We start from the raw sequence: 15,458 nt of genomic DNA on the forward strand, positions 1-15,458 counted from the left end.
ACTTGTTACCTTCTCAAGTAAGTGGTAATAGCTCAGGATGTATCCAAATGGCTTGTCAACTCCTTTCTTTGGCCTCTCTTCTCACTTTTTGATATAATATTTTAATGAATCACTTTTTTTTCTTATAAGGTTTTCTTTTTTTAGACTCTCTCAATCTCTCAAATAGCTCTCTCAAGCATTCTATAGTTGTCTTGTAGCATTTTACTTCAACTCTCTTGTCTCCTTGGCTTCATCAATCCTTTCTAGGCAATATTTCTCTTTTATTGTTCTTGTTATTATTTTCTCTCTAATTTTCATTGCTATTGCAATTCTTATCATTCCTAGACACACTTGGGATAGGAGTGCCCATACATAACATTACCATTCCAAAACACACTTGGGATAGAAGCACACACAAAATATTTCATTTTATCTGTCTTGCCTATTATGAAGGTAGAATTAACAAAGTACGGTTTGACTTAAAATCAAAACCCCCAAGCAACCCAAATAATTTTCTTCTATCTTATTCTTATAGGCATTTTGAGAGCAAGTGCTTTCATATTTTTTGTTCTTCTTTATTTTATATTTTATATAATATATAAATCTTGTTATTTATTATATTTCTTTATCCATTTAACTATCTTGTATAGCATTGGTACACTCTTATCCGCTTGAACAAATTTGTGTGAAATGCTAGATTAGATTTTGAAATTCTTAGAATCTCTTTCATTATTCTAGTTGTATGGATGACAACATGTAGTGCAAACATCCACTCAATGCACTTTCATCTTGGATAGTGTTCACCATCTTTTAACACACAAGTTTCTTATTTTCCTCTATTTAATTTATGAAATTAATTTATGAATTTTATATTCTATTTTGGTAAATTAGCATTTTCATTTCCAACCTTGATTAATATAAATTTAATTTTAAAGTAGATTAATATTTACCTTTTATATTTTTGTGAATTCATCTTTGTACACTTAAAACCTCTTTAAAGAAATTCTTCCAACAAAAATTGTTCTCTTATTTTTGGGGGCACTATTGAAATGCTATTCCATAATCCTAAAGGAGAAATATAGTGTAGCGTCTTAAAATTGCGACACTTGCAATTTCGATCGCATTTCGGTCTTCACGATGGCGACGCAACACTGAACCTGAATGGAGACCCCGAAACTTGTTCATGACACCAAAAACTGCATTTTTCCAGCACCTTGCCTGATCCCTCCTTGCACCCTGCTGTCCCGGGAGGTGGGACCAGAGCGCCCAGCGCCCTGGTCCCTGGCCCTATTTTGGGCCCGGTCTCCTATGCGGCTTCGGGTCTTTTTGTTTGCAATTTGGAAAATAACATTTCCTGGTCGGCCTAAGGTCGGGAAAATCAGTCTATCAACCCTAATTGGCAAGTATATAAACTACTTTTCCTCTCTCATTTTGCTAAGACGAAAAAGGCATGGAAACGATACTCAAACATTCAAACATTCAAGCATTCAAGCATTCCTTCAAGCAATTGATCATTCTAAGTCTCCATTCAAGGCTAAGTGTTGCATTCAAGACAAGGATTCAACCATTGAAGAGGAGATCACATACTACAACATACAACATACAACAAACAACAACATCTATACCTTCGCACATAAGGATACAAACATCCTTACAACAAGGTACTAGTACTTGTTTTACATTACAGTCATTTACATTTACAACATTTCTCATTTCTTGGTTAATTCCAAAACCGGGGTTTGACCTAAGGGCAAACCCCTAATCCCTAACCCCCCAATCGTCTTCGCTTTTCTGTGTGTAGGTTGCAGGTACGCTGCTGAAATTGAAGATCTAGAATCCTTGTGCAGAGACGAACAGATCCCCCTTCGTTTCGCAGATTTTTCGGAGGACCGTGTGCACGTCGGGCGCCATCGTCCCGTCAACTTTTGCTCAAATTTGCAAGACAACGCTGCATCGACATTTTACTGCTAATTCCAGGTCCGCAGCTTCATCCTATATCCCTATCTCAGTTTATAAGCGAATCTTTCTCACTTTCTATGCATTCCTAGCTTAATTATTCTATCCACATTCTTTACAAAAGAGGGTAGCCTTGCTGTCTTAACCCTTGAAACTCATTTAGAATCCAATCTTGCATTGCGTGGGATTGGATCTTGTGGGTTTCAACCCCTCTTTTGAATGTAAAGTCTCCCCTAAGTGAAAACCGTCAACCCTAGTAACCTCCCTTCTCTCTCCTTGGAGTTGGAAGAGGGGAGAGCAACTAGGGTTCGATTATTTTCCGCTTTACATATAGTATCCTTGATTTTGCCTACAATTTTCTTTTAACTCCTTCCTTTCTTTTAAAATTGACTTCTTATCTTTTTCTTTTGCATATCTTTCTAATTTTTGTCAAACGGTGCATGTAATGTTGATTTACCTCTTGCTATGTCACTCTCATCTTTTGATCCCTTTCCTAAAATTCCTTATATTTTTAGGGATGTGTTTAGTAGAATGGTATAAAATTATAGATCACTTTATTAACATTATTCTACTCACTTTTAATACAATTGTTTTCACATCTGATGTTGAAGTATAGTTGTTCATAAAGATTCTCACCTCACATTTAATCCTTTGTGGATATATGTTGAGTTTATTATTCTTGTTTCGTCTCTTACATCACATATTCCTTAAGAAGACAATCATCTACAAATAGTTTAATCATTGTTAATATATACTTGTCCCATCTACTAGTGAGATGTTGTACAAGTCCAATAATGTTAAAAAAAATTTCATTCCTAAAATCATTGTTCATATATCCCTTGCTTCATATTCACCTTAAATCTTCCCATGATAATTATTTAGGGTATTCTTGATAGTCCCAAAACTTCTACTTTTCTCACTCATGTTCTTCAACATATGAAGTGTAATGTGCTTATGGATATTGATTACCAAATGGTAGCTCACACATATAACACTTGAAAAAAATAGGTTGTTCCTATCCCTATTTCCCTTCCTCAACCATCCTACTATTCCACCAGGTCTCCTCATATTTTTATGGATAGCACCAAGGAGCATAATCTTATTAAGTAGATATAGACTATATGATCTAAGATCTCTCTTTGGCACCTAATACAGACTTCACCTTCGTATCATAGTGCATTTCAATAGGAATTACCATATTTTCATATACAGTCTTCTACAAACCCTCAAATATGGCCACTATTGTATCAAGTCATTCATTATAATTATGTTGCTACCATTTTTTATTTGTCTAAGTTCTCTTTTGTTCAAGTTCATAAGTAAAATGATGCTCTTATTGATTATTGTTAGTACAAATTCAACTAGGATTAAGTGAACCTTCATTTCAATAATGGTTTTGATGTTAATACCTATAGTTTATACCTCCTTAATTATATTAATATTGATGATTCTTCTATTTATTTATTTGATTTTACCATCTTAATTTCTTATAATGTTGATCACTTGACTCTAAGAACTCTTACAATGTGCATTACCTATAATGTTAGGCTTCATTACATTACCTACTTATGTTCAAGTTATTCTAGTGACTCTTGGTTATAATCTTCTTCTCAGTAGATTGTGAATCCACACCATGGGCGTAGTTTTATCTATCCTCCATTAGTCTCTAATATTTTTTCAAGCAATCATTATCTTTTGGATGAAACTTTGAGGATTGGTTAATAGAGAAATATCGAGTTGCATGGAAAATGAAATTGACAACATTCTTATGATTCAAGGTAGAAGAATCATTATTGTTGATTGCCTTTAAAAGCCAAAAAAATGAGGTCATTTGGATCCCCAAAAATCACCATATTTATAGCCATCTCAAGAGATCTAATAGAATAATCAATCAAATCTAGATAATAGACCCTAAAAGATTAAATCGTGCCTCAATATAGTCAAACCCTACCTCTACACACATGTAAATAAGAAGTAATAGAGAAAAACTAAAGAATGAAGGTGCTCAATACAGATCAAACACATATAGATTGGTAAAGCAAACCAAAATGCTCAACAAACAAATTAAAACTTTAGTAGCCGGCATAATTAAATAAAATGGAAACTTTAAGTATAGTTGAGACATAAATATAGATAAACTAACACATATAAATGCAAATACAAACATATAAATGAAATCAACATAAGACAAATAAATAAAAAGTGAGGGAAAGGAAAGAAATGGAGAAAGGACAAAATATAGAGATCTAATCTTAAAATATTAGGGATTTTTTAATTCCTTATGTTCAAATAATATTTAAATAACTTGATATTGTTTGAATTAAAAAATGAAAAGATTTGGCAACAAAAGTAAAATTTATTTAATCATTATTTAGATTAATATTTTTCAATAATACTTAACTTTCATATAAATTTATTCAAAAAATTGAAGTCAACTAATTTGCTAATCTATTATATAACTAAGATCTATATCTAGCTTAAGAGATATATTGTAGAAAAGAGATTAATATCTTATACTTATATCCACAAACCTTACAATATTATCAAAATATTGTATGAAATCGAGACAATAGATAAAGATTACCTCCAAAAATTCTTATAATTCTTAAGTGAAATTCCCTCTATACATTTTGCATCTATTTTCCTGTTGGTGTCTGCAACTTTCCTGCTCACCGCAATTTTGAATTTCTGCAATGGCTGTCGTTTCTGTAGGGGAGGGCCCGTCCTCCCTAAAACCTGACCCCCCTGCTAACCTACAGCTATGTCTGAATCTGGCTCTTGTGCTGTGCTCCCAGAGTGTTGGGTGGGCTCCCTTGTTTGTTGATTTTGTCGTGGACGCTTGTAATGTGACTTTGCATGAGGTTCCCTCCCATGTGAAGATTCCACATGAGACCTCCAACTTGGATTCTCTTAGAAAGGTTCCCAAGACTGATGTTGTGGGGCATTTGTCTGGGGAAGCTCAAGCGAGCACATGGAAAGGTTAAATGTTGGAAATACTAAGTCGGGGTCGTCGACTTTGCATCCAAAGGTAACTGCTGGTGAAGATGGTCCTGAGATTTGTCTCCCCAACAATATTATGGATAATATTGCCTCCTCCCTACAACTCTGCTTGGTGGGGAGATTCTTGGCCTTCAGACCCACGATAGATATGTTCAAAAGATGGGCTGGTTCTAGATGGAAACTAAAAGGTAGTGTCTTTGTCTCTGTTATGTCAGGTGGGCTCATTTTATTCAGACTCATTGCAGAAGAAGACTTTATTTACATCATGTCTGGTTCATGATCTTACGACAAACACTGCTTAGCTCTCTCTAAGTGGAAGTCGAGGTTTGACCCTAGTGCAGACCTCCTCAGACTGGCGTCAGTCTGGATCAGACTCCCTGGCCTCCCTTTGGAGTTCTGGGATGACACCATTTTTAGATGGATTGGCAACTCTTTTGATCAGTTCATTGTTGCTGACAATGTGACGATGCAGAAGTCCAGACTCACTTATGCTCACCTATGCATGAATGTGGCTATTAACAACCCCCTCCCTAACTTCATAGCTCTCAGATTCAAATGGGGTAAATGGATGGAGGCTATTGTCTATGAGAATGCCTTCCTTTATTGTCAAAGGTGTGGAAAACATGGTCATGTAATAGCTGACTGCCCGACCCCTCTACCTCTGGAGGAAAAACTAAAGGAGAAGTTGTCCTCCCCCGGAATTGTCAATGTGGAGGCAACTCAAAATGTTAGTCCCCCCAATCCCCTAATTACTGACAATATTGAGGATCAGGTCAAGGATTTGAAGGGAAGGGATGGTCCTCAATATACTATTGAGGAGGGCTACCCCTTCTTGGAAGGTATTTTTAATATGATGAAGACCCCTAACCCCAAGGCGACACCTCCCTCCTCGGGGAGATGCTTGGACCCGGACTTAGAAGAGGGAGAGATCTCCCAGTGGAAGGTAGAACAAGAAGGATTGAAAGCTGAAGAGTGCTTTAAAGATAAGAAAGGGTACAACGAGACCACTCTGTTTGTGCTCAAGCAGCTGAATCCCAATACTATGGGGGGAAACAAGAGAATTATATGGTGCACAGGAGTTGAGCCCACGCCTCCTAAAGTGAACGTCCTAGATCTGACCTCCTCTTCTACAACTTCTAGATCTACAGGGGAGATCATTGTTCTCTCTCGTGGTAGTCGTTCTGCTCCGTCTTCGCCTGTGGATAAAGCAAAAGAGGAATGGCAAGAACCGAAAAGAAAAACTAGAGGAAATAAGAAGGCAGATGTTGGAAATGACTCTAAACCAAGCAGACCCTCTGAGAGGAACCTCAAAACTAAGGTAATAACTAGAGAAATTGCCAGTGGATGGCAATGTACTCTGGAGACATCTCAAAAAGGCAAGAAATGAAGTTCCTTTCATGGAAATTAAGGGGCTTAAACAACCCCCAAAAGTAGCACGCTCTTAAGAAATGCATAGTAACCAATAAGGTTGATATTATTCTAATCCAAGAGGTGAGAATGACCTATCAAAATTTTGCTACTCTTGTGGACAGTATACGACCGAGTGTTGCCTTCTATTATAGTGAGGCGGAAGGCGCTTCAGGGGGAATTGCAACTCTCTAGAATAAGAGCAAGTTGGATGGGCACATTGTTGGCCTTTCTCACAACTTTCTTACTACCAGGTTCATTATGAATAACTTCTCATGGTACCTCTTCAACATTGACGCTCCTAATACTAGATATGGTCGAGCTCTAGTTTGGGAGGAAATCACTACCTTCATGACTAATAATAGGGAGGCAATGTTCATGTTAGCCAGTGACTTTAACATCTCTCCTTTTTCCTCTGAGAAGTTAGGTGGTCTAATTGATTACAGTGATAGCATGCTTGACTTTTCTGACTTCGTTAGAAATAACGAGCTATTTGATCTTGACCTTTAAGGGAATCCTTTCACTTGGTCTAACAACAGAAAAGGATCTAATCTGATTCAGGCTAGGTTGGATAGGTTTCTAATCTCTACCAAGTGGGACCTTGGCAACAATTCCTCGCTCTTGTGTCTCCCTCATACTATCTCTAACCATTCCCCGATCCTCCTTTCTTGGGTTGATAGTCCGGTCTCAGGCCCCATACCCTTTAGGTATGAGATTTTGTGGCACTCTCACCCGGACTTCAAACAATGTATTCAAAATTGGTGGAATTCCCCTGTTAAAGGTTCTGCTATGTTTAGAATCTCTAAAAAGTTGGAGATAATCAAAAGGGAGGTCAGAGTCTAGATTATATCTTCCTTTGGTGATATCTTCAAGAGAAAGAAGGAGGTTGAAACCAATTTGGATCGCCTCTAGAGAACCATTGCGAAGGGGACCACCTCAATGGATATCCACAAAGAGGAGGAATGTTGGAGATAAAAATGGAAAGAAATCATGAGCCTTGAAGAAATCTACTAGAAGCAAAGATCCAGAATCCAGTGGTTAACTGAGGGGGATAGGAACACCTCCTTCTTTCATAGGTCTACATCAAAGCACAAAAGGAGAAACACTATCTGTTTCATTTTCAATAACATAAATGAAGAATTGGTGGGGATTAGCAAGATTGGTCAATGGGCTTCTCTATACTTTGCTAATGATTATACTAATGACAGGGCGAGCGAACCTACTGAGGTTAGTGATAAGCTTCTCAATCTTATCCCTTAAGTCCTGAATGATGCTGACAATGAGATGCTGATGTGTTGAGTGTCTGAAGATGAAGTTAAAGAGGCAGTTTTTGCGATTGCTAGCTTTAAGGCCCCTGGACCCGATGACTTCCCTCTGACTTTCTTTAAGGTGTTCTGGGAAACTGTGAAGTATGACTTAATCAAAGCTACTAGGGACTTCATTCACACTGGGAACCTTCTGAAGAAATTGAATAACACTTTCATTGTTTTGGTTCCCAAAGTTCCTGACCCAAAGTTTATGAATAATTATCGCCCTATCAACCTATGCAATTTGGTCTACAAGATCTTCTCTAAAGTTGTTGTCAACAGAACCAAACCCCTTCTTGATAGATGTATTAGCCCCTCTCATAGGGGTTTTGTTCCAGGCAAGTAGATTCTCGATGCGGTCATAACTACCCATGAGGTCATCCACTCCATGGAGAAGAGTCACAACCCAAGTATGGCTCTTAAACTTGACATCTCAAAGGCTTATGATAAAGTTAACTGGAATTTTTTGTATGTTGTTCTATCCAAGATGGGATTTCGGGGAAGATTCCTCAATGTTATCAAGGTGGCAGTGGAAAATGTTCACTACTCGGTGATTGTCAATGACACCCCTTGGGGATTCTTCAAGTTTGGGAAGGGACTAAGGCAGGGCGCCCCTCTCTCACCTTATTTGTTTATTATGGTGGCAAAAGTTTTGAGCAGGAACTTCTCCCACTTAATCAGGAATAGAAAAATCTCAGGGGTGAAAGCGGCTTCTACCCTTCCTCCGGTGGTTATGCAGCAATTTGTTGATGACACCTTCCTGTTTGGCCAGTCATTTGTTATAGAAGCAAAAGAATGGAAACACTTGTTGGAGGATTATGCCTTGGCCTCAGGACAAATTATCAATTATAATAAGAGCAAAATTTATTTTTTCAACATGGATAGGAATCTCCAAGGTAAACTTATGCAAATCCTTGGATGTTGTGTTGCTAATCTTCCTGATTCCTACTTGGGTCTTCCCCTCACGATTAAGGAGGTCACTCCCCAATTCTGGGAGTCGATCTTAGAAAGAATGCAGAAGAAACTTGTTGGTTAGACTAGAAAAACCCTGAGTAGTGCTGGTAAACTCCAACTTCCGCCAACCTCTCTTCAAGGCGTCCCGGTCTATTTTCTATCGCTATTTAAGATATCCATTGCTATGGCTGAGAAACTTGAGAAAATCCAAAAAAGTTTTATGTGGACGGGGATGGAGGAAAAGTCCAGACTCGACCTAGTCAATTGGGAGGTGGTGTGTAAACCTAAGTACATGGGAGGCCTAGGGATCAGAAAAATTTCAGACCTAAACAAGGCTTTGCTGAATAAAATTGGATGGAATCTTGTGAAGGACAGAGCTGACTGGTGCAAGATTATGCAAGCAAAGTATTTCAATCACACCACCTTCTCTTCCCTTCTATCTTCTAATGAGCTCCCTCCTAGATCAAAAATATGGAACAACATTGTCAAAAATCGAAAGCTGCTTAAGTAGGGTCTAAAATGGTAGTTGGGCAGTGGTGAGAAAATTAGATTCTAGGAGGACAACTGGATTGGCGATAGCCCCTAGCCTCTTCCCGCTTCAGTTGCCTCATGGGAACCCTCAAGGACTCGCTTGGTCCTCTTGTGATGAATTACATATCCCCCTCTCGCTGCTGGTTGAGGCTTGCTGATGGTCTGGGAGATAATACTCATTGGGGCCATTTGGTGGGGCAGTTACAATCTCTTCTTGAGGAGGTCAGGATTCCCCAATTCCCTCATGCTGATAAGTTTGTTTGGGCTATGAATCCCTCAAGGTCTTTCAGTGTTAAGTCAGCCTATAATCTCATGTTTGCTCCTATGAATGACTACTACAACTGGAGAGAAGTTTGGAATTCTTAGCTTATCCCTAAAATAAACTTTTTCTGGTGGACGACTTTGCATGGGAAGATCCTAACTATATATAACCTTAAAAGGAGAGGCTTCTTGTTAGCCAATTGGTGTGTTCTGTGTAATTATGTTGAGGAAAGCATAAATCATCTATTTATCCATTGTCCCTTCGCTTCTATGATCTGGCACAAAGTTTTACAAAAAATCAACATTGCGTGGACCTTCTTGGAAGACTTTCAGCAGTTTATCAACAACTGGAAGTGCCCCTCTACTCACCCTCTGATTAGACAGTTTTGGAAACTCATCCCTCCTCATGTTTGTTGGCATATCTGGAAGGAAAGGAACAATTGGATCTTTCGTGAGACTAATAACTTTGTTGACACGGTGGTTGGCATAACAGAAAAGCTCCTCAGGGAGAACGCTTTGGTTTGCAAATGGAAAAACCCTAACCTACCCCTCTGGTGATGGATTGTAATTGGATTAGGACATGGAATCTGCTTGATAACTTCCTCTGATATGACAACTCTAAAAGGATGGAGAGGCTTAACACTAGATGGTCGCCCCCGTCCCCTTCATGGCTCAAACTTAACTTTGATGGTGTCGTTCGTAGTGGAGTTGCGACGAGAGGTGGAATTATAAGGGATAGCTTGGGCAACTTGATTCTAGCCTATGCGGAGAATTTTTGCTCTGCCTCGAGTAACATGGCTGAAGCCCTAGCGCTCTTCTGGGGGCTTAAATTGGCTCTCGATATTAGTGCTAAAAGACTGATCATTGAAGAGGATTCTAAGCTGATTATTGAGGCGACTAAAGGTGTTTCAGGGATTAGCTGGATGATTAGCAACATACTCAAGGACATATGGTCTATGATTATTTGGCTTGAGGAATTTCAAATCCAACACATTTATAGAGAGGGAAATTCGGTGGCGGACTCTCTAGCTGCGGCGGGCCTTGAGATGAAAGGTATGAGGTGTTGGAGACACCTGGAATCACTTTCTGATAGACAGAAATCCCTCATAGGGAGAGACCAAAATTTCATTACTAACCAATGATTTGCTATGTCCTTTTTCTACGGGTGGACGTTTTTGCCCTTCTGTGATGTCAAGGTGCAGGAGGGAAATTCAAATTTGAATTGGGCGGGCTATGCCAAGGTGGCTTTCAGTGGTCCCCATTTTCTCCACCGCACTGGTTTGGTGATGACGTGTCCAACCGCCTATAATTGTTTTACCGAAGGATTGCAGCTTCAACTTTTAATCATTAACTTGATAGACCATAACAAGTACAACACTTATTGCTATAACTGGAACTTAAGATTTCTCCATAGTAAAGGTCTTTGCAAGTTGGCAGATGAGTTAAGAGGTGTCCTTTCGCATGCTTATCAGATATGGCGGACGCATGCCTTGGGAAACACCATAAAAGATAATTATTGCATCTTTCACCACACTTTGGCTAAATTTCTGTCGATGATTCTTATCTTTCACTCTGGTTTTTCCCTCTGCATAACCATTACCAGTTCCGCGCTGCTTACCAACTTCACTCTAGAGTAAGTTGATATGGGGGGGGATTTAGTACGGGTTGAGCTGGACATTGTTGATGACTGCTTTCGCAATGACCCATGTGTTTGGATGTATGTCAAGGAAGGGGGCATTATCTCATTCATGGAAGCCATGACTGGGTTTGATTAAAACTTCTCCATGCAGTTTGTCAGCAGTTGGAATAACAGGAGAGTTGTTATGGGGGATATTTCGTTTGAAATTAATGAAGACGTCATTGCCCAAGCTACGGGTCTTTCAACTGAGGGAAGGAAGTGGAAGAAAACCAACAGGGTCATGGATGAGACCAGTATGAACAGGTTCTACAAAAAGGGTGAGGAGCCAGTTAAGATGCGTGGGGGTTTCAACAGAGAATGCCTACCTTATCCGTGGGACTAGGTGTGTAAAATTATTATGAAATATTTTACCCTTGAGGGAAGATATGAAGTTTTCTATTATTACCACTTCCCGCTGCTCAATCATTTTCGCAATCAAGATACTATTTCCTTTCCGTTCTTTTTACTTCATGATTTAGAATCCATTGTTAAAGAGGTTCGTCATTGCATGAGTCAGGACATCAATTTCACCATCCTCCATCAGGGTTTAATGTTTCGACTCTACAATTTCCACAGGGCCCTGTGTCCGCCTAAACCCATCTTTGTTCAGCCTGCTCCCTCCCTCCATGGCTTCCCTATTGGTACTAAAAAAGGAAATAAAAAGACCTCGAAAAAGCCTATTACGCCTTGTCAATCCCTTGACCACGCCCCTCTCCTTTCCCCCAAAATTGGGGAGAAAAACAAATGTAATCCTTCCGTTGCCAAAGCTACCTCCAAGAAACCCAGGAAAGAACCTAAGATCCTGTTAGTTGAGTCTAATGCGGAGGATGGTGTGACCCCTTAGACGTCCAACAAATTTGCTTGCAAACCCTGTATGAAACAAATTATTGTGAGGAAGAACTATGCCAAAGAGGGTGAGGAAGATTCTGAGAAGGCAAAAAGTGATAATGCTGAGGATGATATGGAGGCCATAGAGGGCTTAAAGTCTTCTAAGATGGATACCAACACCCCTGACTCTGAGACTGTTAAGGATGATAATAAGAACACCTCCCCTTCTTCTGCCACTTTTCCCCCCCGCATAATCAAATCTCTGAGGAGGACGAGAGAAAGTCTGAGGGCGGTCAAACTATTGTTGAAGGTGGAGAGGAGGAGGAGGTGGTGCATTGTGTGGGATGTAATGCTATCTATGAGGACCGGAACGGTGTGAAGAAGAAGCTGGACTATCTGGATTCCCATGTCAGCAAAATCGTGAAATTTGCCATTAAAGTCATGCACTCCTCAACCACTTCAATGTGCCTGCTGCACCAGGAAAAAGTGAAACAGGGTGGGCTGGAAGGTGACACCACGAAGGAACTGTTTGAATTCCTTGCTGAAGATTGGACCGGGCTACTGCTCTCCCAGCACATGGGAGCTGGAAAAAATGATTGATGCTTTCCTTTTTTGTTATAGTTTTAGTTTTAGGATCCGATCCCTGTTAAGTTTATTTTCTTTATCAACCATATGAGGCTTGTTAAGACTCTTTCTACTTTCTTTATTTTTTATAGTCTGAACAATATGCTTATCTCTAAGGATAGATGGTTTAAAGTTAGTTTCTTTTTGGTTATCTATTGTTTAAGTTGCTATATGAACGAGATTGTTATCAATCTTGGTTATTCTATAGCTGCAGGTGGTTTTTATTTTTGATGATTAAGATAGGGATTCGCTGACTGACGTTTGGCAGTTGTGTGTGTGTGTGTGTGTGTGTGTGTGCTGGTTATGCTCTCTCTGAGGCTTATTGCATATTTCGAGTCAGCCTTTGGCTGCTTTATTATAAAAAAAATGAAAAAAAAAATGACAACAAACAAAAAACACAAGATATTTTCTATTGTAATAACTACAAGCCAATTAAATTGAAAACAACACAACAAAACTCATCCTACTAGTAACATTCGAGAGGCTTGGACATTTTTGCCACCATTCCACCACAATCCAACGAAATTTTACATCATAGTAAAAAAAAAATGAATTGAATGAATACAAATTGCATGAGAGATTGCAATTAAAAATAGTAAACCTAAAATATAAAGCCACTATCAACTTTTAGCCTACCTCGAAAATTGTAAATATAAAACTCACAAATATTTTAAAAAAATCAAAATTTATTAGAAAAATGAAAACTCACACATGTTTTATTAATATCATAGCAAAAGACTTTTATAAAAATATCAACAAAAAAAAATAAAAATGGCCATTGAAGTATCTCTTATTTTATAAAAATATGCATTTTATGAAAGATTTTTTAAAATATTAATAATCTCACTAAATCTTCCTTCTGAATAAAACAACATTCTTAATTTTTTAATTGTATATATATTAAAAAACCTAAGCGGGAAACTTTTTTATAATTTGTCCTTTGTTTCATCTTTTTTCACGTATATCATCATCTACGGAGTTTTTGAGGGGCGGTAAAAACATGCAAAATGTTTGTTTTTTTAAATTATGTTATTTTGTCCTAACGCGTTTTGAGATATTTTCGTACTTGTGGTAGTCGTACGACACAACTCATAAATAGACAAATTATAGAGACATTCTTTTACATGTATTTATTTTAAGGGCATTTAGTTTTAAGAGTGCAAACAGTTTTTAATAGTGAAATGGTATTGGTGGATTTTAATTTTAATAATTTTATACTAATGTAACATTATCAGTTGTGATATAAAAGTTATTAGTGCTTTTGATATTAGTGTTAGTTATTATTATTTTAATAATAACTACGTTTTCCGACATTTCGCGGAAATTGCATTGAAATCGATGGATTAGGATGCTATTTTATTTTAATTATTTTATTTTCACCCAACGCGTTTTGAGATATTTTCGTACTTGTTGTAGTCGTACGACACAACTCATAAATGAACAAATTATACATACATTCTTTTAGATGTATTTAATTTAAGGGAATTTAATTTTAAGAGGGCAAACAGTTTTTTAATAGTGAAATGGTATTTGTGGATTTAAATTTTAATATTTTTATACTAATGTAACATTATGAGTTGCGATACAAAAGTTATTAGTGCTTTTGATATTAATGTTAATTATTATTATTTTAATAAAAATTAAACAAATAATTTCTTTTTGTTGGCAAATAATTAAATGTGATTTAAAAAAAAAAATTAAAGTGTACATGTAAACTTTTTAATCACAAATAAGGTCACAATTATAAGAGTTTTGAACATAAAAGTAAAAGAGAAGTAACACATTTAAATATAGTAATAGATTTTATTTTTTTTAATTTTTAAATTAGAAATTTTTAAAAAATTTATGGAACTCAATAGTAGAGCAATATAAGGCTGTCACCAAACAACAATAAATAGCCCATGGAACAACAACCAGAAGCAATAAAAGCCAACAATCGACACCAAATTACAAAGATGTAGATAAGTTTTTTTGTAAATAAAAATGGCTAACTTATATGAAATAGAATAGTAGGCAGTTTATATAGAAGAAGATGAGAAGTGGTAGAGAAATGGATGTTATTAGTTAGAAGAAAGGTGTTGCAAATGAAGAGACAAGGGGTGAGAAAGCTTTTGTAAATTTTGGTAGCTTTTTAAACCTTAAAGTTGTAGTGGGGTTACTATTGCCATGCCCTAATATTAGTAGAAGTTAATTTAGCATATCACTAGTCTATAAAGAATGATGATGGAGCTATAAAAATGGGGAAAAAATGTGAATAATACTTGAATTTCATATAAATTTATTCAAAAAATTGAAGTCAACTAATTTGCTAATCTATTATATAACTAAGATATGTATCTAGCTTAAGAGATATATTGTAGAAAAGAGATTAATATCTTATAATCATATCCACAAACCTTACAATATTATCAAAATATTGTATTAAATTGAGACGATAGATCAAGATGACCTCCAAATATTCTTATAATTCTTAAGTGAAATTCCCTCTAAAAAAATCAAATAGTAAATGATATCAAAGGTAATAAATGACAACAAACAAAATAACAAGATATTTTCTATTGTACTAACTATAAGCCAATAAAGTACTAAATTGAAAACAACACAACAAAACTCATCCTACTTGTAACATTCCATGATTTAGACATTTTCACCACCTTTCCATCACAATCCAAAGAAATTTTACATCATAGTAAACTTTTTTTTAATTGAATGAATACAAATTGTATGAGAGATTGCAATTAAAAATAATAAATCTAAAATATAAAGACACTATCAACTTTTAGCCTACCTCAATAATTGTGAACATAAAACACACAAATATTTTTAAAAATATCAAAATTTATTAGAAAAAAGAAAACTCACAAATACTTTATTAATATCAGAGCGAAAGACCCTCATTCAAAATTGGCCATTAAAGTATCTCTTATTTTATA

At 36.8% G+C, this 15,458-nt stretch overlaps 1 protein-coding gene across 1 annotated transcript; it reads left to right on the top strand.

Moving 5' to 3' along the window:
- Positions 1 to 8,061: 8,061 nt before the first annotated feature.
- Positions 8,062 to 8,685, top strand: LOC131857599 (uncharacterized mitochondrial protein AtMg01250-like). Its single transcript, XM_059210285.1, has one exon. It carries the CDS (start codon positions 8,062 to 8,064, stop codon positions 8,683 to 8,685), a length of 624 nt encoding a protein of 207 aa, XP_059066268.1.
- Positions 8,686 to 15,458: the final 6,773 nt, after the last annotated feature.

The sequence above is a fragment of the Cryptomeria japonica genome, chromosome 8 (assembly GCF_030272615.1).
Source record: "Cryptomeria japonica chromosome 8, Sugi_1.0, whole genome shotgun sequence".
NCBI lineage: Eukaryota > Viridiplantae > Streptophyta > Pinopsida > Cupressales > Cupressaceae > Cryptomeria > Cryptomeria japonica.